Genomic DNA, 24,044 nt, shown 5'->3' on the forward strand with positions numbered 1-24,044 from the left:
GTATGTGACAGACTTTTTTTGTTTTGTTAATTGGACATTGACACGGCATTCACTGCAAAAGTAACCTAAAGGCACAGTGTTTCTGCGTTAAACTGAAGTACTCCGATATATAAATCGACGGTGGGGGGTCCGTTCAGTGTTACTAAATTCATATTCTATACAAATCAAGTAATTCTGTTTCGTGTGTCTCCAGTAGATGGCGACAAAAAGCAACCGTGGTGGAGACGATTTATTTAACCCTTAGATCATCAGCCTTTGATTGAACCTTCGAATTATGGAAGTTGTATACAATCCTTTTCGTTGCAGAGATATTAACAAACTTCCAACATCCAAAATTATATCTGTCCAACCATTGATAGATTGAAGTTTTGAAGTTAAAATTAGTAGGATAGGTTGAATTTTAGTAGTTTGATAATATCTCAGCAATGGAAAGGAGTATAGACTTGGGGACAAAGACATAAGTGCTCCTTCTGAAGTGCACCTGCAACTTCCAAGTCTCAAATCAAATCAAGCAGGTCTATTTTCTTTAAGGGCTGAGAAACATTACTTTCTGTCTGTATACATCTGATATTTGAAGTTACAGTTGCAATTTTTGGTGGGAAACTTATGCAAATTGTATAAGACTGATGTATGCACATTTGAATTTGATGATATTTGTGACCTTTAGGGTTGGGGTGAAATTTGAGACGAGAGCTTTTAGAAGTGACCTATCTATATGTACTTGGTTTTGGACGTGAATTTTTGGCTTAGTTTTTGAATGTATGAAAGTTCACTTGTATTGTACTTGTTCAATTAACAAAGTTTTAAAACTTTTATTATGTATACAGTGTGACTTACAAATCAGTTTTGGCTGGGTTCTCTGTGAGGGCCCTGTAATGTCACAGGTAGCTAGGTTACCTGGGAGGGTCCTGTGATGTCACAGTTGGGCAGGTTTCTTGGGAGGGCCCTGTGGTGTCACAGCTCAGGGGGTTACCTGGGAGGTGTTGGTGATGTCAGTTGGGTGGGTTACCTGGGTGGGCCCTGTGATGTCACAGCTGGGTGAGTTCCCAAGCAGCAGGGCGCAATATTAAATATACATCAAAGGGATAGGGGCATGACAGAGGACAAAGCAGACATGTTACCTGTGCAACACCAGCACTACACAGTGCTTCTGAGGAACACCTGAGACATTGCTAAAGGCTCACAATAGAAACAATCATCAGGAACCACAATACTCATAACCACCTAGAGCTCCAATTACCTAGTCTGTAGGTAATCAGACCACGAGGTACAATTTAGTCAGGAAAATGGCAAGAATTGTTGGGCTGAATGGTCTTTCCTCATCATTATGTTGTTATGCTGTGTTATGCCGTTATGTTACATTATTACTGCAGTATATATACAGTTGTATAAATGGATGCAATGTAAATCCTATGTAAAAAAAGTATTGGAAGTCTCTCTGGATAAGAGCACCTGCTAAATGCCTGTGATATAATGCCATGTATTCCTTTTCCTAGTGTCCCCAGTTCCTAGCTTTCTAGCCTTGAGTGAAAGCATCCTTGAACAAAAATCCAAAGAGGAAACCAGATGAAATGTCATCAGAAAATAAGAAATAGTTGAAAAAAGACATTTGAAAATATGAACAGATGGTGCATGTCAGGGAAAATCTCAGATAAGAATATGGCAGAGTATGAGAAAGAGAGAGAAGGTTTGGGTAACAGGGCAAAGCAGAGGAGTGTGTGAAGGTGCTGAGTAAAAGGGGTTCAGAGGAGACCTAATCCTTCCCTCTAAATACCACACCTACAAACCCTGTCTCTCACCGTTAAATAACAAACTCTCAAAAGCAGGCATTTCTGACCAAAAGTAAAGACAATGCAAACATGCTAACATGTCCTGTGTAGTAAATAAGAATGGGGTGAAAGGTCAGCAAGTCAGAGCCAAACCCACCTTCACAAACCTGAAGGGGAAGGGGAAGGGACGAAAGCTCATGAACTAAGCATTTCCACGGACATGTATGTATGCATGTATCTTATGTATGTTAAGTATACATGTATCTACTGTATGTATGTACTATGCATATATGTATGTATGTATGTATGCATGCGTGTACATATGTATGCATGTACCTTATGTATGGATGCATGTATGTATGTATGTATGTATGTGTGTACGTACAAACATCCCTTCAGCCAGATCTGGAGTGATAAACGTTTAATGTTTCAGTGCTCCATTTGAGAAAGGCAAAATCATAAAATTAAATAATCAATTTTATTTTTGCCTGCTTTCCCTGCTTATTGCAATGATTTAAATCACAGAGCATCCTGGACTGGTAACTTAAAATTAACAATACATACACAGAGATTTTAAAGTCATCAAATACTATCTTGCCAGTTTTCTTTCCTCCCTAGACTGGTAAAAATGGTTATAAAAATGATGTAAATTAAAAACGGTCTTATATTTTATGAACAACCACAAGATGGCGCCGTTTTCCCCACAAGCATTGAAACTCAGAAAGTAACAGAATAATGGGACCTGAGAGTGACTACACACTGGGTTTAAAACAAGAGACACAAATTAGCAGCAGCTTCAGAAGTCCAATATTGCATCGCTGCAGGCCACAACAAATGAACCTGGACAGAAAAAGCTCTTCATTAAAATGGCCATCTAATATAAACCAGTTTGCACCCATCTGGTACAGCTAGCACTCTTATTAGCCCTTCAAAGGGAACCCCGCCTGTTAAGACTTTCATGGCTTAAAATGTTATAAATGACAACATATTATTCTTAAACGAACCTTCTAATGCTGATGTAACAAAGCAACGGAGTTACAGAACACATTTTGAAAAAAAAAAAAAAAAAACATTCCAAAAAACCTACTCTTCAAAGGGGAAACCCCATATGGATGTTTTAAAGCAGCATCAATACAACTGCAACATGCATTCAACAGGCAGTGAGCTGGACTTTTTTTTTTTTACAACTGCACCAGTTTTAGTGGGCATAAGAAATTACGCTTAAATGCTTTAGAGTGATAGGTAGCTGAATAACACATTGATACCTGCATATTCTTAATGGAGACTATTTTAATAGCAAAATAAAAACACAAACACATTTTCTGTGGATGTCAATAAATGGTAACTTGTTCATTTGTATTCAAACCCCTTTGAAGGCAGGTGACTTTTCCCTGGATTTAAACCTCAAGGGAAAAACAGAACAGTGGATTGATGTGATTACTTACTGGGACAACAGCTTCCTCTCCGCAGGTCACATTACTTACGAAGCTTACTACAAATCTTTATCATTTATTTTAACTTTTTGACATTTGAGACTTTTTACCAGATACTTATTTCCCTCTGTTGGTGTTGCAGGCAACTCCACCCTCCCCAGGCCCATGAAGTGACAGTAATCCACACACTGTACCTCTTTCCCCCCCTCCCCCCACCCCACACTTTTGCCAACTCTTCCCCAACCCCCACACCTACCCCACTGCAATGACGGTTAAAGAAAACAACAACAACAACAAAATACTGATTACTTGGCAGGTTTGAACGGCAAAGTAAAAAACCATGATTTTATTGTAAATGTAGATCACTAAAGATAAGTAGGTGTTGGTTTCTGTTTAAGACTGTGGTGACCTGTGACCCCAGACAGCATTAGCCCAGGTGTGATCAAAGCTCCGCCTCTGCACCATGGTCACAAGCAACGGTTCCGTGCGGGGGGAAAAAGCAGCTTATCCAGACAGCGTTACATCTGAACATCTGCCAAAACCCAAACACCTGGAAAACCGACTCCATCCAGATGTGTTAACTCCCTCACACATGCACAGGAAAACTGTATCCTCTCTTCACAAGTCAAAGCAGGAAAGCAGGACCCAGGACTGTAAACACAGATGAGCCAGGCGCTCCTCCTGGCCTGACTATCCGCAGGAGCAGAGTTCCCTCTATCCAGCCGTATCCAGCCGTACGGGCACCTTCATGGGAACAATGTTCATGTTGGAATGTGCCACAGCATTCCAGGTCACTCCAGGTCAGACGGTGGGTTGAGCGCATTCCACATGGCAGAGCTTTTCCTTTCTCCTGAACTACTCATCCGTACACTCCTTCATTGGATAGTTCATTCTCCAAGATGTTTCTGACAGTTAGTCGTTGGAATCCGAAGGTTTATTCAGGCTGATCTTCTCACCTTTTTCCCCAGGACCTGGGGAGGGGGGGGGGGGGGGGGTGTATAATATTCATGTAAGGCTCAGAGCTCCGATTTGCTCCAGAAAACTGATTTGTGCTAACTCAAAAAAACTATTTAGGAGCCCAGCTACTAATTGGCATGCATTAGTGTGTTCCTCAACTTATGAGCATATGTGATCCTTGGAAAAAAAATATTAGCATAGAGGTATGTGCCCTGGTATGTGCAATTAAAAAATAACAATATTAGAATTTTTTTTTGTTCAAAAATATTTGACTGTATGCTGAAGGGTGAGACTCGCGGGTGTGACTTATTCGCGGGTGTAACTTACTCATGGGTGTAACTCGCCAGTGTAACTTACTCGTTAGGTACTTCTCCTTGGCCTTGGCTCTTTCATTGGCATCGAAATACCACACGGTTACAGCGTACCTGCGGAGAAGGAAAACCCCATTCCAGAGACGATGGTCACAGAGATAATGGCGGCTCGGATAAAGGCTAGTGGCGACGGACGGCTCACCTGGTGGCGTGGGCGGGCTGAACCTCGTGAGGGTTGCGTCTGTCGGACCAGAAGAGCAGCAGCCGGTCAAACCTGGGCTCGATATCGGCAAACTGGGCTCGGCCTTCCGGAAACACGCGCAGGAGACCCCCGTGCGCCTGCGACCAAAGCGAGAGCGGACAACAGCCGCCATTAAGGGGCACTGCACGTTACCATGGCAGCGAAGGTGCACTCCTGTCAAGGAACTAGTCACGAGAGCATTCGATCAGAAACTGATAAATACAAGCAAGTGGATAAGTGGCTCAGTCAGTAAGGGAGCTCCTGATTGTCAGATTACAATGGTCAAATCTTTGGTTTTCTTTTGTGGGGGCTGCTAACCCTAACCCTTAATGTACCACACAGTGGTGGGAGGATGAGCCTCACCGTCTCCAGTACTGCCAGTACTGACTGTGGCCTGTAGCTCTATAGGGCGATATGCAATTGGATATTGCAGTGCCCAGGGAATGGGAAGGTTCAGTCAGATAGGGTATTGTGTTCCATCGCTATCTAGCGACCCCTGCTGGTCGATCGGTTGCCCACAGATTGCAGTCAAATCCACATATGAAAGGTCATCCTCCGATTCTGTAACTGTAGGCTACGGTGTGAAAAGAACCAGCTGGAAACACAACTGGGTTCCTGCATGTAGGCAGCTGCGATTACAGGCAACGGGCCACTCTAAATTGGCATGAAAATTGGACAAGTTCAGTCCCAATTTGGGCGCTAAATATTTATTTTTTTAATTTAAAAAAAAAGCTTTTTTTTTAAAGGTGAGAAAATGTGTCCTAAAAGCCCCGAACAAAAACAAACCCACAGCCCTGTTTTACAGCATCTTCAACAGGCCGCTGAGGCAGAGGGGCTTATTAAATATCCTCACGTGTCATTAAACCCCCATTTAATCAATCTGGGCCTCAGTGTACAAGTGAGCCAGGCTTCCCAGGACTTTGACATCATGTCGGGTCATAAATCTACATGCTGGGGGAAGACCAAACAGATGCTTGTGATCCTCTGCAGCCATTAACACCCTGAAACAGAATTAATGTCAGGGTGAGGGCACTTTAGCACACGTTAGCTTAATGACACAGCACTGCACAGAAATGCAGTAGTCGCTCAGTCATTAGTGTTCCTAATGAGCCAAACGGGGACTCCCACATCCAACCCCATGGCACTGGAGTAACATCACATCTCTCTGTCTCTGTCACAGAGAGCAGGGGTGAAAGCCCCTTACTATATATCTTACTATAAGCATGTGACCTTAGAGCTCCAATCACAGCTGTCCCCTTATCCATCAGGGGGTGCCACTGATCCTGTTCACTGTGAGCACCCCTGTCTGGGATCCACTACTGGAGGCCTGGAGCCTGTGAGTGTAGGACAGGGAACACCCCCTGATGATACACCAAAAAGCCATAGGAAAAGGTAACCCTGAAAAACCAACCTTTTTAAGAAGAAAGCGTAACATTCATGAATAATGGCAATTTGTTAAATTCTCCAAACCCCAAGACAGCGACTTGGCTACACCCCTCCACAGGACTCCGCGTGTTCATTAACGATAGTGTCCTGGTTTGGCCTCATCTCCAACACGTGTGATTTCCCCGCGATGCTATCCTCACTGTACTCGGGGAGAACAGTAATGATTTCCACTGCAGAATCACACAGCTGACCTTACATTCACTTACACAGGGCTTCCAAAGGCTCTCTGGTCATTTGCATACCTTGGCATCCCAGTTTTTATTTAGGTAATATATACACGTGACACATCTCCCATCCCCATTTGGATTATCCACATGGCGCACGTATCCTGTTCCGTTGCCAGGGTAACACGCCACCATTGCCTGAAAAATAAATGAAGGATATTTAGAACACACAGAAGGGATAAATGTTAAAATATGCTGATAATACAGCACTGCACATTGTCAGCGTATTTGGGCTTCCTTTAACGGCTGACCATCTGCCAAATATAAGGACACGGGCACTGCCAGCTTCTAGAGTCTCAGACACGGGCACTGCCAGCTTCTAGAGTCTCAGACACAGGCAATGCCAGCTTCTAGAGTCTCAGACACAGGCAATGCCAGCCTCTAGAGTCTCAGACACGGGCACTGCCAGCCTCTAGAGTCTCAGACACAGGCACTACCAGCCTCTAGTCTCTCAGACACGGGCACTGCCAGCCTCTAGAGTCTCAGACACAGGCAATGCCAGCCTCTAGAGTCTCAGACACAGGCACTACCAGCCTCTAGAGTCTCAGACACAGGCAATGCCAGCCTCTAGAGTCACAGACATAGGCACTGCCAGCCCACAGAGTCAGAGACAGGTTGGACACAGTGTGTCGGGGGGGGGGGGGGGGGGGCATGTTATGGCTATATTAGCTGACAAATATGATCAGAGTTTTGGATCCCTGGTGCTCTGCGACATGCAAACCACTGAAACCACATCAAGATACAGAAAAGGCCAAAGACTCAAAACACGTCACTACAGCACTGCTTAAAACACCAACAAGGGTTTCAAAACCACCTTAAAACTCAAGAGTGAAACTCTGAGTTGAAACAACGGAGATAAAATCCACAGAGAATCTTCTCCTCTAACCACCAGACTGCAGCTCTATGAACACTAACATTTCTTATGCTCTTGCAGAATCTCGCGCTCAAACATGTACTGTACTACCAGCTACTTCACAATTTTCGAGTTCATGAAAAAGATTCATAACTTGAGTACAGGAAATTCATTAGACTTGAAGAGTGCATTTAATAAATCAAACGTGGGGCATCATCAACTAACAATGTTCGAGAAGAATAAACTTGCTCTGCAGTCTTGCAGTATGTTGATTCTACAGGTGAAAATAATGTGTAGTATCATGTTCTGATCAATAAATACCATCACAGATGTCAGAATTTTTATAGCGCTTACCCCACCTAAAGATATAATCTGTCAGCCCAACCAACAGCAACACATTGAAATACATTTTTCCATTAGAGACACCATTCGCTAAATTCACATTCCACCACGTAAAACAAAGAAATCCAGGGCAAACGTGAATCAAGATAATGCTGTAATATACCCAGTCTGGGAAAATATGGTTAGACAACATGTTTAAAATTGTAAAATTAAATTTCATATAAGAAATGGTTGGACTGCACACAAAATAAATGTGTTATGACCAGCGGTGAGCATATTAACACGTTTGGGACTTGAAAAAACATTGCAGGCCATTTTATTATCTGGAGCAATAATAACAGGCTTTAATATAAAATGGACAGACAGAAATAAAAAGTATATTTTTCTAAGATGTCATTACGTTTACAATGTGACAGGATATTTGTCCTCTGCGGAACTGTATTATTTCCTGAGCCGTGATCACGGGGCATCTATAGCCACGATGATAATGCGAGTCAGGAAACTGGTGAAAGGGTAGAATGTATGCGTGTTTCACGCTTGAGTTACAAACAGGCGGTGGTGAGGCGTTTCCCTATTTGGAAATCGTGTGATGAAACTATTTAAACGCAATGTTTTTTATATTGAAAACATAGCCCTAGCCCTTTGCGCATATGATACGTGGTTACATCGTCGTGTTTAATCATGATGAAATATTCAAATTATCTTGCTAATCATTTTACAAGGCTAGATTTGAAACAAACCCCTCCAGTCTCAAGACCCCCCCCCCCCCACAAAAAATCAAACAAACAAACAAAACAAAACAAAACAAAAACAAACTAAAAACTAAGTGACAGCGGGCACACAGAGATGTCTGGGCTTGTCTTCCGGTAACCTTCTTTGCAAACAAACAAATAAATAAATAACGGACTTTTCCCAGCCCTCCCTTACCCACAGCCCCAAGAAACAACGCTACGTGCGCTGCAGCATGGACTCATACTGACAGATAAACTGATTCCAAGCTGAGCCAGAAAGGTGAGACCAATTGTAGTAATAGCTTGCAGCGTTTTCGATGGATTTTCGCACAGTGATGCGAGAAACTCAATTTTACTTTTACATTTCTTACTGGACCACGCGGGGACTTACTTTTGTCCTTCCGTTAATTGTGTAGTTTCCCAGTTTGCCGTTACAGTGGCGGATCAGGTCGTCCACGCGGTTCAACAGAAAGCTGACGTTTTCACAACCAGGCTCTTTTCCGTCTATCCACGCTATTTTGTCTCCTCGTATGTCTTTCGCAGAATCACTTCTCGGACTGACCAGCTGCCCGTCGGTGAATTTACCGGATTTGTGGAGAGCTATTGCGTCCTCTAGAATGCACAGTCCGGTATCTTCTCCAAGAAAGTTGTCTACAACACATATGCCGTGCTTATTCATGCACGGAACAATATACTCCATGGCTAGTTTTTGCGGAGGGGACTTGTTCTGTTCCTTGGGTTTTCTGTTATCGTTTATGCCGGCTCCGGTTCGCTTCTCAGTGGTATCCGAGCTCTCCGAATATGTGCTAAAATCTCTCACTCTTTCTCTGCGCGAGGCGCTCAGACACGCCGTGCTGTCATTCCCCTCGCGGTTCTTCTGAACCTCTGATTCAGCTGGAGACATCGGCTGTGGACCGGTCAGTGGGGGAATGTTTGATGTTTCGGGCTGCTGGCAAATGCGTCTGTGCTTTTTCCAATCCTGTTTCTGGTGCTCCTTGCTGCAGTAGAAGGAGTTTCGGCACCTGCCGCACCTGAGCAAGTTCTCCATTTTCCCACAGAACTCGCAATACTGGCGTACTCTGTCCATGTCCACGGCCCCTTGCTTTTCCACGGGTGCAGAGCAGCCGCTGCCCTTTAAGTCCAACGGGTTCCACGCGTCCAGCTGCTAAGTTTTGAAGTGATCCACCACCACCACCAACACCACAACAAGCCAAGCGCGAAACCAGTTTGTCCGCATCACGACCAAACCGTTTCATCATACGCGATAGGATAAGCTCTCCGTGCGTTAATGAGATATTCGATTCGGGCAATTCGGTCGCCGCATCTTGGGCAGTCTTTGGACATAAAAACGGTCATGACTCACGGCCACTTTGACAGAGCCGCATGGCGCCCTTCTCCACAAGAGCTCTGCACGTCCTCCGAACACACCCCGCCACTGACGTCAGTGTGCCGAGGGCAGGGCCGCTCGGAGCCCAGCAGTAAAGGGTAGTTCAGTTCGTTGCCTACGCTGTGTAGGCTCGCGAGCTGGCGGCTACGCCTTGCCTGGAGCCACGTTATTGCAAAATCGAGACACGCGGGCTGCGTTCACGTCAACTGAGTTGAGACTACATTTTAAACCCGAATCTGTAATCTGTAATCTACATTCCTTAACTCGAAGCACTTGACTACAGCTGGAATTAAACCTGTACAGTCACCTGTGTTTTTTTTAAATGTAGCATTATCCCCAAATCAATATGTTAAAAACAAAAGGAAACTGCTCATCTCCTCAGGGGTTTGTGATGTGTTTGTGATGAAAGATTGGGGGAAAATGTTCACAATAGGTAACTCACTTAAAATCCCATCACATCCCATCTTTTTGTTACTTGCTGCATGCACACATTGTCTGTAAGCTCAGTGATATGCACTATGGGACCAAAAGTATCTGGACACTCCTTGCTCTGGGCCTGGGGCGGGGTGAGGTATGAGGCATACAAATTGCCTGGACTCTGAAAGACCCAATCGTTTCTTATAATCTAGAACACCTGCATCTGAATGTCTACAACCTGAATGTCTGAATGTCTGCTTCCCTTGCGACCCTGTCCTGGTATAAGCAGTTTAGAGAATAGATGGTTGGATGAATGTACAGAAGTAGCGCTTTAATCCATCGCCCTGTGATTTACTGAAGAAATTTGTACAAGCCTGCCATCTTATGGTGAAAATAAGCGCAACACTTTTTTTATTAACCAAGTAATTCTTATGTACTCTTTTTTAACTTCTTAAATTCTACACAGATTATGAAGAGTTCATGCCTAGTTTCTAGTCCATCTAAAGAACAGATCAGAGCAAATGTCCATCTGTATGAGTAGATATATGGCTCTGACAGAAGACACTTTGAAAAAGTTTATCCAGCTAAAGACATTTAGAGACTCTTACACTGAAAGAAACCTGAGGATCTACACATACAGTAAAAATATGGGTCTGACTGAGTCTTCCTTCTCTCCATCCATCACAATAAGACCCAGGAACACTCAGAAAGACTCCCAATAAAAAAAAAATTGTGTGGCTGGACAAAATCAGATATACATGATGAATTATTTTAAAGGCTGCACACTGCAATTGACTCCATCTTTACACATTCAGTGGATTAATTGCTTTGACAGACAGGTGACAGTGTACTAGTTATTGTCATTGTGATGTCTAGTTGATTATGGTCATGTGATCATTGTTATGGTCAGCTAATTGCACAGGCAACAATAAGAACAGCTGCGCTGAAATACAGTGAACTGTTGCTGCCCTCCTCGTCGCCGCGGAACTTGCTCGAGCACCAAGTTAAAGCGTCAATTCTTTGCTGTTTCTGACAGGATGCAGACTGACCGTCTATTCAGGAACTGTATACACTGACATGCGCAATTTCCTCCTGAGTCTGTGAATTTGGCAGTCTCCACCTTCCTTCTCTCCCCTGAAATAGCTGTCAGGCCGGTTATAGTGAAAGGTGAGAGAGTAATAAAATTACTTGGACTGATTCAAAGGCAGCCTCGGAGGAGTGTGGGAATTCAGCAGCCATACACAGGCACGCAGATAAGATTTAGCCAAGGCAAGGCATAGTTGCAATGACATCACATAGCTATACGGCATTATTTACCCACAGTTTAAAATAAGTCAACATTGGTAATGCTGTATGAAAGTAATGCTTTGCTCATTACAACCATACGCTATTACAGCCATATTAATCCTAAATAGGTTGTTTGGGCTATACTTTGACTGTTTTTCATCCACTCAGTCGCCTGTTGACTCGACTGCGGTTTACCCCACCCCATTATCCAGTTGTGGATACAAAACTGATATAACGAACGCATATTGTCAGTAGTCTGTATCAGAAACATCCCCTGTCCAGTACGGTTCATTATCTTTCAAATGGAACATTGTCATGCGCAATAGGGCCCAGATATCAACACTGCTCACGCGTGAAAGGCGTCTGCGTTCTGTCGGCGCGAGGAATCAGATTCCAGAGAATGTAGGAGGAACTCTGGCTTTCGCCGCAGCTGGACGCATAACGGAACGAACTGCAGAGCGGCTGTTCCCATGCATTCGTGTACGATACAGCCAACGCGTCAGAATATTTCACAGAAGTATTGACTGTGCCCGACGGGTCTCTTGCTCACCCAGGTTTTCTATGTATATACTTTAGATTTTTCGTTTTCTAGGGAAAATTGTTTTGTATAAAAGTATCCGGAAAGTGTTAGGCTATTGTAATAGGCTACGCTTTTTGTCTTGGGAGTTTTCAGGACTGAATCAGCTGCACACCGGGGAACAGAACAGAACCAGACCGTGAAGAAAATCGATCGATGATTAGAAATCGACGGACTTAACGATTCGCGTTATCGAACGAACAGCCACTCGGGGATGTGAAGGCTGCCTATCCGCAGGAGAAACACTTTCCCGAACGGAAATGACTTCATTTTGATAGCCCTCCTTGGCTGCATTTGCATGTGTGGTGTGAGATTTTTTAGGTACTTTTGAGGATGTTTGGTTTCATCACATATACGCTGTTTGGGAGCCGTATCTAAAGGCCTTTAGTTAATCCTCAGGATGTTTGCTGGACTGGTTCGTTTGGAATCCCAGGCCCGCTCCACGTCGAACACTGACAGTACCCACCTCCCGCTGGACTGGGCGATGGGAAGAGGTAATGCTTAGCGCTTTCTGTAGCGCTCAATGTGTCAAAAAGTAACTGAAGTCAAAGCTGCATAGTCGATAAAAAGGCATATAGCCCACCATTTGAACATGTATTACATCATGTAACAATCAAAACATCAATATAGTGTATAGATATATCCAGTTTGTAAAATAAAGACACAATTGGGGTTTAAACGAACACGGTAGCATTTTAGTCATGATAAATCTAGTTTGATGTATTCGCGGAAAACACACGTTAGCAAGGTTTCTAACCGGGCCATCAGTTTGTACGGTCAGCGTGTTAACTTTGTGGGTCAGAGACTCTAGATCACTCGTGATACCCTGAAATTAGCTCCATGCCGTTAAGAGCGTCATTACAGCTCCTGTCTGCTGTGTTTTGGTGATCATGAGGTTTGAATAATAATAATAATAATAATAGCCTAATAATAATGACATGGCAATTCTTTATTATTATTATTATTATTATTATTATTATTATTATTATTATTATTATTGTTGTTGTTGTTGTTGTTGTTGTTGTTGTTGTTGTTGTTATTATTGTCATCCTCGGGGTACGTTTAGGCCTACATGAAACACACTGTGACTAAATTACTTGTTTTCCTAATTTATAATGTTCAATGACAGCATTTTTTTACTAAAAGTCATTCTTATTCTTAGTTGCAAATAACTATCAACGTGTGTTTTAATGCAGAGAAAGAAAGAGCCGCCAGTGTTAAGGCATTCCTTCACTGAAAAAAATAATTTCACATTTTAGAACTGCGCGTGCCCGTAACCCGTAACCTTGGTGGTCAGAGATTAATGCGATGCCGCAGCATGCGTCCTGGTGGCCCATTGTCTCCGCATCAGGCGGGGCACTCTGCTCGTCCTCTCCAAACGACCTGTTCCACTGATTAACTGGCACTATGGGCCTGTGGATAATACGGCCTGGGCTGCAACGGCAGTTATTTTAAAACCGTATTCCTGTGTCTTAATCCACAGGGTAACAGCATAAAATCTTTAAAGTTTTTCCTCTGAAACCTACTGCATTTAACAAGTTATTTCTTCTGACACTTGTCCTCAAGTAAATAATGCAAAAATGATAAATATTTAAGATTTCATTAAACTTTTATTTTCAGCATGCAGACTGAAACTCTCCCTGGGATTGACATTTAAAGTGAATGTCACAGTGTACACTGTAAAGACTGCCGAGACTCTGAAACTGAGATTTGCAGGGTGCGTTTCCCCCTGAGAAAAACAGGGCAGGTCTAGCCTCTTTCCTCCTTTAGCCCTGAAGACTTTAATGTGGTCTGCCTTTCATTATTTCTATTAATAATGTATCTTCTTTCCTCTGTGTTACTGCCACAGTCAGCGAGGAGTAAGCAAACATTTCGGGCACACAATAGAGGCTTCAGAAGTGCTGCTTTACTGTGGCGGCCCAGCTACTGAAACTGAACGAGAACTCCACAGCTGCGCCGCTCGTTCGCTAGCCCCAGCCGCCGTCTCACATCTGGGGCTGTTTAATCAGCTGAGGCCTCTTTATTTATACGCACAGAGGCTCACACAACATACGCTTAAGCCGGGATAAAGGCCTCGCGCTGACACAAATAGTTCCTTTTGGGAAAAGTCTAGCTGGCTCCCTGTGAGAGCTTGGTTGTTTAAAATGAGGTTTCAAGTTTTAAAGAGATTTGCCTGAATTATGCTGAAAAACATTCTCCTCGCTGAAACTTTTACTCTTAGTAAACATTTTTGCTGTTGATTTGATTTTCTATTATATGAAGTCTAGCATATGAAAATTGTGTGGTAGCTGTGTGTGTGTGTGTGTGTGTGTGTGTCTGTGTGGTAATCGTGTGTGTGCGTGTGTGTGTGTGTCTGTCTGTGTTTATGACTCTAGTTGCAGCTGCTCTGTTTCCCCTGTGGCATGACAGGAAGTGTGTGGCAGTCCATGAGGGCTCACAGAAAATAAAACGTGGACGGTAACAGGGCCCGAAGCATGTGCTGCTCTGTGGCTTTGGCATATGTCCCCGCAAGCTTCTCATAGGGCTGCAGAGGTATGGAGATTAATGGCAGTGTTACACCAAGTATAATCTGTGAGATGGAGCCCATCCTGATCTTAAGCCTGCGTGCAGACCTGTGCTTCTAGCTCTGACCTCCATGGAGTCTTTACCTCCAGAGATGAACACAGGATGGTTCAGCAGAAATCTGGCGTGATTTTCCGTAATAACAACAAGCGTAAATGACGGGTGTCATGTGTCACGCATCCGCTGAGGCCCGCACGCAAAGAGACAGTGAAGCCACGCAGCTGATTCACTCCACTTCCTGTAAAACAGAGGGTAAAAAAGAGGAAGAGCCACTTTCACTTCCTGTGATGGCTTAAAGGCATTCGGCGGTGCTGCTTGGCCAAGCTCTCAGATGTGCTGAGGACGCTTAACGTGCCGCTCCGGGACGGTCTGATGACCTCGCAGACATGTGGCTTCTGAGGCTCTCTGTGACGCTGAGCTGAGGTCCCCGGGGCCCGTACAGCTGCTGGGGCCCCAGGGGCCTGGAGTGTAAAAACACACCCTTTAGCAAGCGACAGCTCCAGCTTCGAGTGGCCGTTTCCTGTGGACGCGTCTCAGTCTCTCTCTCTCGAGGTGGAGTAAGTATCGCTGTCAGATTGGGGCTTAAGAAATTAAGCATTTAAATGTTTTTTTTTTTTTTGCTTTGTTGAATTGAAAAGGGCTCTGAGATTGATGGGGTTTAACGGCCTTTAAGGTTAAAGGGTGTCCCAGTGTTCAGGCTGGCTTTTGTGGTGCTTGCTTCTTTGTATTGATGTTGCACGCGCTAACCTGCAGTGCTTTGTGGGGTTTTTTCACGTTCCCCCTGGGGGACAAGGATTCAAACTCTGGGGCGGTAATGCGGCGTCAGTGATGTGGTCTGTTTCATGAAGCTCACAATGGGCTCCTGGACCATTTCCTTCCTCCTGAAAGGGAAAATGGCGGTAGGGTAACCTGAGCATGGCGCTGTGGTCTTCCCTTTCCCTCCGGAACAAAGCGGCGTTCGAGTCGCACCACAGATGGTGTGTGTGGCTATCTGGCCATGGCTTTCTCTGGGTTAGTGTAAAAGGTACTTGTGTGGGTTAGTGTGAAAACCACTGTCTTGCTAGAAGGAAGTTACATGCATCCATCCATCCATTATCTATACTTGCTTATCCTGGTCAGAGTCACAAGGTGTGCTGAAGCCTATCCCAGCGTGCATTAGGTGAGAGGCGCAAATTCAATATAATAATAATAATAATATCATGCATTGCATATTGCCGCAAATCCCTAAGAGAACCCAACAGCATAGCTGTTCCTGAGCACATTGCGATGTTAAGCCTGCTACCTAACACCATGGTCATTTCAGCCTGCCCAACACCATGGCAGTTTCAGCCTGCCCAACACCATGGTCATTTCAGCCTGCCCAACACCATGGCAGTTTCAGCCACGAGAGTGTCGCTGCTAGCACAGCAGGACGGGCCCTGTCTGATTAGCTGGAGCAGGAGCCCCCCCAGGGTTCTCTTGTGTCCAGCACTGTGAAAGACAGCACTGTTTCCTCTGAAAGTGCTGGGGGTGGGGGAGGGGGTCAGGAGAAAGGGCTTAACTGAAGCACACAGAGAGAGGCACACAGAGAGAGGCAGAGTCTGCGCCAAGGAACATGATCTGGGCCAGTCAGTCTGTCAGCCCATCATGAAAAAGCCTTAAATGTTTAAAAATCTCTGGTTTAAATGTTGGTTTCTTAATACATTGTGTAGGTGTGCAAGTGTGAGAGTGTGTTTGTGTACGTGTGTGTGTGTGTGTGTGAGTGAGAGAGAAAGTGAAACTGTAAGCTGTAAGAAGGATACACTAGATACACACTCACTCTGAGGGTTTTCTCCTTTAGCAGGTGCCTCAGGTGCAGCTCCAGGTGCAGCCCCGGGCGTGGTCTCCTCTGGGGGCGGCTCTCGCAGGAAGCTGGGCAGGAGGCCGGGGTATATGAGGGTGCAGGAGGAGGGCAGGAGGCCCCTGGTGAACCCCGCCCAGTGCGCCCCTCTGGACTCAGGCCGCGCCTCTCACCCTCCCCCTCCCTCCTCCGCTGCATCCCCGGGGGGGCAGCACTACTGTCACAGCACCCCCTCAGTCTGCGACCCCGCCCCATCGGATAGGCCACTCCCTCACAGCGGCTCTGGCCCTGCCTCATCAGACAGGCCCCTCCCCCCCAGCAGTTCTGGCCCCACCCCTTCAGACAGACCCCTCCCCCAAAACGGCTCCAGCCCCACCCTTTCGGACAGGCCCCTCCCCCACAGCAGCTCTGGTTCCGCCCCATCACACAGGTCCCTCCCCCAAATCAGCTCCAGCCCCACCCCATTGCACAGGCCCCTCCCCCACAGCAGCCTCAGGTGTTCTCGGGGCGTGTCGCCCTGTGGGGCGGACTCTTTAGCGCCCTCTGCAGGGGACCAGTTCACCTCCAGCTTCAGCTTCATACGGCTGTCTCTGACCTCTGAGCCCACAACGGACTGCAGCCCACCCTCGCCCAGCACATTAGGGTCTCCCCCAGGGGATCTAGGGCCGGGATCCGCCCTGCCTGAGCAGTCAGTCACCGCGGTAACGGATAAACCTGCGGACCCGGCGGGAGGGCAGTGGGTCAGTAGGGAGGGCCGGGGAGACCCAGCGGTGACCCCCGAATTGAAGGACCTCCTCCCAGACTCGGACTCCTGCTCCCTCTCAGTGGATTCCTCAGACTCGGCCTCGGCCTCCTCCGTCACCTCCGGGTACGAGAGTGCCACGCCCTGCGGGGACGGCTGGGACGCCCTGCTGAAGAGGTACGAGGGGATCCTGCAGGACTGCCTGCACAGCAACCGCAGAAACGCCCAGGTGAGCTTGCCTCTGAGACTGGTCACATGAACAGAGTCATCTGCTCGTCATGTGCAGGCTGTACCGCTCAGAGCGTGTTTGTTGCTGTTGAATGGAAGCTAGTTGTTAAATGCATTTGTTTCTGTCTTTCTCCTGTATAATGGTGCCACACAGCAGCAGAGCGATAGAGAGCAGCAGAGTGGTTGAGAGCTGCAGAGTGGTAGAGAGCAGCAGATTGGTAGAGAGCAGCAGAGCGATAGAGAGCAGCAGAGCAGTACAGAGTGATACAGAGGGGTAAAGACTGATTCAGAGCGGTACAGGGTGGACTGATACATACGTGGTGTGAGAGGTTTGCTGTGGGTTCTCCCCCAGATCGAGGCCATGATGTTGAAGCTGCAGAGGCTCCAGCAGAAGGCCGTCCTGGAAGATGATTATGACACAGGTAAGGGCACACCTGGCGCTCATTACCGCCACTTCATCACCTCCTCACCCCGCTTGGCCTGACCAGATCCCCCCAATCAGGCCTTTAGTGCAGCACAGAGCTGTCATCCTGTTAATAAAAGCAGCTTCATCAGCTCATCTGATCTTCTGAGACATTTTGAAACTAGTGTCATGTTCCCACTGGCCACGTCAGTGATCAGTCGCAGTTGAATTGTACGTAGTTGTTCTTATAAGCTGAATGTGTGGCAACAGCCCTGTTAAGCAATGACAGCACTTCCTCTGTCTGTTTCTAGTGTAGCAGACTTCAGGGCTGGCTTCCCTCTCTGCCTGTGAGCGGCGATCTCTTTCTGGGTTAGGGCGTTGGGTGTCCGGCGGCTCTTTTGGTTGGCGGGACAGAGAGGGGCTTGTGTGGAGGTTCAATGGCCCGTCTGTCCCGAGATCCCCTGGCGTGTCTTTCACGCGATCGGTCTTCGTTTGCGCACTTTCCCCGGGGACTGACGCCCCTTTCAGTCTCCACTGCTTCTCAAACGGGAACAGAAAGGCGGACCGTTGATAATCTTTCTCTTATTCCACCTGACCAGTCCACTAAAATATGTTTCAGAAAACATTTAAGGTGAGAAATAGGCAATGCGGTTCCTAATCTTATTAAATATTTGATCTGCAACACCTAGCTTTGAAAGGTTGAGTTTCATGAGCCAGAGCGAGATTCGTTGGATGCATTTGCGGAGGGCGGAGTACATTCTGTGCAAGTACAGAACCCGCGAATGTACCGAGCCACTCACAGAACTGCATCCATCCATCATGCACTGTGAGCCTCTCCATAGAAAGGGAATAGAGTGGAAATCCTGAATCAGCTCGTCAGTTTATAATCATCAGTCTGATCTCCCCAGTTTTGCTTCAAATCTGCGGAGAATCCAGTGTCCTCCAAAAAACAAAGAATATGCTCAAGTTGTCAATTTTGGGCTACCTTTGATCTCCCATAGGGGGCACTGTTACACAGGAAATGGCCTGTGCAGTTCTTTTCTTCGAGTTTAATTAATTTATTTTTGGTCATCTGTACAAGAAAACATTTCAGTAGCAGAAATTATCAACAATATGTTGGCCTATAGATTTTTTAAATTTTTTTTAATTTAAAAGGCAAAACCAAAACATTCTGCCCAGTAACTTGTTACAATTTGGCTACAAATTAAGATATTTTTTAACAAATTGAAAGCTGATTTGAACAGAACTACTATTTTAGCTGAATAAATGGGGATGCTGGACAGCTGCACATTGCTGCCCTCTAATGGACATGTGTGTAGTGGCAGGTCTTAACCTCCTGCAGGGCCGAATTCCAGCTGTGGGCCTCTCTTTCCCTCCTACGCTCATGTGACCACATTCCTGCTCCTTCTGCGGCCCAGATCTGCCTCTGCCAAGGGGCACACGGTCTGTCACAGAGGCTGGGCCCCGCTGTGAAGTCAAATGCATGTTAAACCCAGGAAGCAGTCTGCCCGTATGAGTTTACTGCAGGAGATAAGCACTTTTTCAGCTCGGAAGATGTTTTTTCCCCCCTCATCCAAACCTGTCCCACGGCTAAACTGGTAATGGACCCTTCCTGCCAGCCCTTCCTGCACCAGCCCATCAGTGATTGATTTTGTGTGTGTGTGTGTGTGCGTGTGTGTGTGTGTGCGTGCATGTTTGTGTGTGTATGTATGCTTGTATGTGTACGTGTATGTGTGTATGTTTGTGTCTATGTGTGTATGCGTCTATGTGCGTGTGTTTGTGTGTGCGTGTGCTTGTGTGTGCTTGTGTGTGCGTGCGTGTGCGTGTGTGTGTGTATGTGTGCGTGTGTGTGTGCGTGCGTGCGTGCATGTTTGTGCGTGTATGTATGCTTGTATGTGTACGTGTATGTGTGTATGTTTGTGTCTATGTGTGTGTGCGTCTGTGTGCGTGTGTGTGTGTGCGTATGTGTGTGTGCGTGTGCTTGTGTGTGTGTGCGTGCGTGCGTGCGTGCATGTTTGTGTGTGTATGTATGCTTGTATGTGTACGTGTATGTGTGTATGTTTGTGTCTGTGTGTGTGTGCGTGTGCTTGTGTGTGTGTGTATGTGCGTGTGCATGTGTGTGCTTGTGTGTGCGTGTGTGCATGTGTGTGCTTGTGTGTGCGTGTGTGTGCGCGTATGTGCGTGTGCTTGTGTGTGCGTATGTGTGTGTGCTGGGCCTTCTGACCCCAGGCTGACCCGGTCAGAAGCTTTTCCTGTTCGCATCCCCCCGACCCCCCCCCCCCCCCTCCCAGATTCCTGAACTTCTTACAGTGTGAGGCACGGTATTTCCAGGACAATTAGGTCCTGTTTCAGGCTCAAAGGCCTGTCGGATTTTAGCCCGTCATTCTGGAGGAAGTAGAGTATTGCTGGAAAATGAGCGTGTGCAGGACTAACGCCTGCAGCTATCCCACCAGCTACCATGGTGAAATGCACCATGAAATCAGTAACATCTACCCTTCAGTAATGGCATTTTAAATAACATTTTACTTGTGAAATCATTATGGAAGAGTGTAGAACATTTTATGAATTATGTGACTTCATCTCTTGACCAGCATGTCCTGTTTAATTTGCCTCTCTTGTGTTCCGACTGTCTGAACGATCTGCTTCATCGGCCTGAACAGCAGCTCAGTAGGTCAGCTCATTGGCCTAAATTTAAGATGCAGTCTTCACTCTGTCCTCTGCCTGCCACAAGAGTTTCTGTTTTACCTGAAAAGCAGGTGTGTAAGTCTATGTGTGAGACAGAGTTCCTGAGGGGTCTCAGTGTATAGGTCTGTGTGTCAGATGCTGACAGAGTTCCTGAGGGGTCTCAGTGTGTGAGTCTGTGTGGGAGACAGGTCCTGAGGGGTCTCAGTGTGTGAGTCTGTGTGGGAGACAGGTCCTGAGGGGTCTTAGTGTGCGAGTCTGTATGAAATGCTGTTGCTGAGGTACCTCAGTGTGTGAGATGCTGTTGCTGAGGGGTCTCAGTGTATGAGTCTGTGTGCGAGATGCTGTTCCTGAGGTCTCCCAGTGTGTGACACGCTGTTGCTGAGGTACCTCTGTCTGCTTCTCCAGCGGAGCACTTTGGGCAGAAGCTGGAGGAGTTACGGCAGGAGAAGAGCGCGCTGCAGCTGGGCCTGCCCTCCAGGCACCCCGCCGTGTCCCACTTCCTGCAGCGGCTCCGGGTGGGGGTGAGCGTCGCCCTGCAGGAAAGGGCGGGAGGCCACAGCGGGTGAGCGGGGTTGGGCGGGGCCTTTACAGAACTGCTTGTACACGGCGGGATTTCAGCTTTGGGCCCAATCAGCTAGCACGCTAACATGGATGCAGGTTTGAGCCCATATTCAGCCCTGAGCTGGATACTTAATTTTGCATTGCAGCTTAACATCAGAGTCAGCTGTCAGTCAGAAGTAGCACTGTGTGCTGATCGTGCTGTGTTTGCGCTGTTTTTGGCGGGAACAGAGAGAGGCAGGAGATGGCGGTGGAGGAGAGGGGGCAGGGGTCGCCCCAGGACAAGGACCTCTCCCAGGACCCCAGGAAGAGGAGAGAACACCTGCTTCAGGAGAAGAAACGTGTCCAGGTAATGCGGTCACGGCCATAATGGACTGTAGGTGCACCAAAATCTCAGCTCAATACGGACCTCGGTTCAGACTTCACGGTTTGGTACATTTTTGGTACCGCAGAAGAAAATTAAATGAGAACTGTTAAAATCTCTTCATTTATTATGAAAATGTAAACAGTGGCCACAACTGGCCATAATTCCATGCTGAACAAAATTTACATGAAGTAATTGACTCAAAGTTTTGAAGTTTGCATAAAAAAAGATCCACACGTGTGTTAAAAGACTCTGCCTCGAACCATGAGAACTGTAATGAGTGTGCCCCCAAACACCGTGTCCCAGAGTGTGCTCCCCAACACCGTGTCCCAGAGTGTGCTCCCCAACACCGTGTCCCAGAGTGTGCTCCCCAACACCGTGTCCCAGAGTGTGCTCCCCAACACCGTGTCCCAGAGTGTGCTCCCCAACACCGTGTTCCAGAGTGTGCTCCCCAACACTGTGCCCCAGAGTGTGCTCCCCAACACCGTGTCCCAGAGTGTGCTCCCCAACACCGTGTCCCAGAGTGTGCTCCCCAACACCGTGTTCCAGAGTGTGCTCCCCAACACTGTGTCCCAGAGTGTGCTCCCCAACACCGTGTCCCAGAGTGTGCTCCCCAACACCGTGTTCCAGAGTGTGCTCCCCAACACCGTGTCCCAGAGTGTGCTCCCCAACACCGTGTCCCAGAGTGTGCTCCCCAACACCGTGTCCCAGAGTGTGCTCCCCAACACCGTGTCCCAGAGTGTGCTCCCCAACACCGTGTTCCAGAGCGATGCTACCTCCTGAAGTAACGCTCCTGCTTCTGAGAGCTTCGTTGCCGATAACGACGGTTTCCCATGCGCAGGAGGAGATGCAGGCGCTGCGCCGCAGGCTGCAGGAGCTGCAGGGGCGCAGTCAGCGGCTGGAGGAGGAGCTCCTGCAGGAGGAGCAGCTGGAGGAGGGTGTGGGACCCGCCCTGCGCAGCTGCAGCCCCGCCCAGCTGCAGGAGCTCAGCCGGGCGCTGGACGACCTGGTCACCTCCGAACACCACGCCCACATCTGCAGCCAGCTGCCCCCCCTCCTCCTCAGGTCAGAGTGCCCCCCCTCCGCCCCCCCTGGCCTCCTCCTCAGGTCAGAGTGCCCCCCCTCCTCCTCAGGTCAGAGTGCCCCCCCTCCGCCCCCTCCTCTTCCTCAGGTCCTTCCCGAGCTGAACACTGCCACCCCTCCCCCCTAGCTGGCACCCAGGCCCACCCCCATCAGGTCAGAGCTCACCCGGCTGGCCCCCAAGGCCCCTTCCCCCCCCTGCCCGGCGGCCTGGCTTCATTTCAGTGGCAGAGATGCTGGTTTACTCACAGCTCCTGTGAAGGAGGGCAATCATGCATTAGTTCTATTGAAGTACGTCATGCCCGGTGCCTTCTATAGTTACTGATAAGCAGTGATTGGTTTAATACAGTTTTATTTCTGCAAAGTGACTGAAGTGACACAACATGCCCAGATGCTGAGGTCTTCACTGTGAGTAGAAATAGACTTTCTATTCTGCTTTCCCTCTGGCTCATGAGCACAGTCAGGGGTGATTCTGTGCTGAGGATGAAAGATTCGCTCTCCAGGAAACAGGTGCTGCTGAGCGGGGGTTCCTGCGAGATGAAACAGAATAATTTAGACTAAACAGTGTACATGCAGTCAGTTAGACTGTGTAACCTGGGAAGCAAACCGTCCCATCCTGTCCCCCCCCACCCTCAGGTACAGTGGGTAACTTTCTCCCCCAGCACTGGAAACTGATGTATTCTATCCCTGTATTTTAACTGCAGGCTCGTGGAGCAGGAAGCAGCACTGAAGGCCAGTATCAAAGAGACCAGCGCTAAAGTAAGATACACGCATGTGATATTCAATGGCTTTCATTTTCCCTGAAATCTGCTCTTTACTTACAAAAAACCCCTTACTTTCATTTCCCCAGCACACTGACTGATACGTATGTATCCAGGAACAATAAAAAGGATTGTTTATTTAGATTCAAACTGCACCTTTTGAGTCTCTTGTTTGTTGAGACGGATGAAACGCGCTCTCCTCCCCGTCCCCACCTGCAGATTGCCCCACCCTTACCCCAGGTGTGTACGGCTCTGCTTTGATGTTTTTAGGTGAACTGTGTGTGGAGCCATCTCTATGTCTCAATCAGTCCGCCTCTAACCCACTGCTCCATAGCCACCATACCCATCCTGTTCTACTATACAAATATGAATGATCACTGAACGTTTCCTCTGAAGGTATGGAGAGGTAAGGAACACAGTGGGTATGATTTGATTGGAGGTCCTGTTTGAGTGACAGCTTTGTGGGCGGGGTCTCTGTGCAGGTGCTGATGAGTCAGAGACTGGGCGGCGGCCTGCAGAGGAAGGTCAGCGCCAGCGAGACGCAGCTGCTGGCCCTGCATGAGGCCAAACTGGCTGCCATCTCAGGTAGGCCTGCCCCGCCCAGCCCTAACCTGCCCCATCCTAACCTGCCCAGCACTGCCCCAACCTGCCCTAACCTACCCTAACCTACCAAATATTGCTCTAACCTGCCCCGCCCCACCCTGCCCTAACCTGCCCCGTCCTGTTCTAACCTGCCCAGCACTGCCCAAACCTGCCCCGCCCTGTCCTAAACTGCCGTGCCCTGCCCTGCCCTAACCTACCCAGCACAGCCTCGCCCTAACCTGGACTCTGAGCCTGAGTGTGTGTCTGTGCCACTGCAGGGCGTGT

General features: G+C 47.5%; 2 protein-coding genes across 5 annotated transcripts in view; one reads left to right on the forward strand and one right to left on the reverse strand.

The window, feature by feature from the left end:
• Positions 1 to 2,175: 2,175 nt before the first annotated feature.
• Positions 2,176 to 9,870, reverse strand: egln1a (egl-9 family hypoxia-inducible factor 1a). Of its 4 annotated transcripts, none has more exons than XM_064317360.1 (6): positions 8,699 to 9,870; positions 6,400 to 6,519; positions 4,673 to 4,809; positions 4,487 to 4,584; positions 4,072 to 4,173; positions 2,176 to 4,039 (listed from the first exon to the last, which is right to left on the reverse strand). In XM_064317360.1, the coding sequence occupies exons 1-5, from the start codon at positions 9,392 to 9,394 to the stop codon at positions 4,115 to 4,117; spliced, it is 1,110 nt and encodes a 369-aa protein (XP_064173430.1). In that variant the 5' UTR covers positions 9,395 to 9,870; the 3' UTR covers positions 2,176 to 4,039; positions 4,072 to 4,114. The 4 variants fall into 4 exon arrangements, with proteins under 4 accessions (XP_064173430.1, XP_064173433.1, XP_064173429.1 ...); XM_064317363.1 differs by having other exon boundaries at positions 4,517 to 4,584; positions 8,699 to 9,866; XM_064317359.1 differs by having other exon boundaries at positions 2,176 to 4,173.
• Positions 9,871 to 11,751: 1,881 nt separating this feature from the next.
• The window catches only part of disc1 (DISC1 scaffold protein), a 28,204-nt gene continuing 15,911 nt past the window's right edge, over positions 11,752 to 24,044 (forward strand). Inside the window, exons 1-8 of the mRNA XM_064318148.1 lie at positions 11,752 to 12,469; positions 16,357 to 17,327; positions 17,679 to 17,748; positions 20,820 to 20,976; positions 21,204 to 21,321; positions 22,178 to 22,401; positions 23,121 to 23,175; positions 23,660 to 23,831. Of these exons, the coding sequence (XP_064174218.1) occupies positions 12,376 to 12,469; positions 16,357 to 17,327; positions 17,679 to 17,748; positions 20,820 to 20,976; positions 21,204 to 21,321; positions 22,178 to 22,401; positions 23,121 to 23,175; positions 23,660 to 23,831 (1,861 nt within the window). The 5' untranslated portion in view covers positions 11,752 to 12,375. The remainder of the gene's footprint in view (positions 12,470 to 16,356; positions 17,328 to 17,678; positions 17,749 to 20,819; positions 20,977 to 21,203; positions 21,322 to 22,177; positions 22,402 to 23,120; positions 23,176 to 23,659; positions 23,832 to 24,044) is intronic.

This window comes from Anguilla rostrata, chromosome 18, assembly GCF_018555375.3.
Source record: "Anguilla rostrata isolate EN2019 chromosome 18, ASM1855537v3, whole genome shotgun sequence".
Taxonomy (NCBI): Eukaryota; Metazoa; Chordata; class Actinopteri; order Anguilliformes; family Anguillidae; genus Anguilla; species Anguilla rostrata.

Coding starts and splice junctions, on each gene's coding strand:
- egln1a (XM_064317360.1), bottom strand. CDS start 9,394: ATGGACAGAGTACGCCAGTATTGCGAGTTCTGTGGGAAAATGGAGAAC. Junction 6,520..8,698: donor CAATTAACGGAAGGACAAAA/GTAAGTCCCCGC, acceptor TTTATTTTTCAG/GCAATGGTGGCGTGTTACCC. Junction 4,585..4,672: donor CAGCCCGCCCACGCCACCAG/GTGAGCCGTCCG, acceptor CCTTCTCCGCAG/GTACGCTGTAACCGTGTGGT.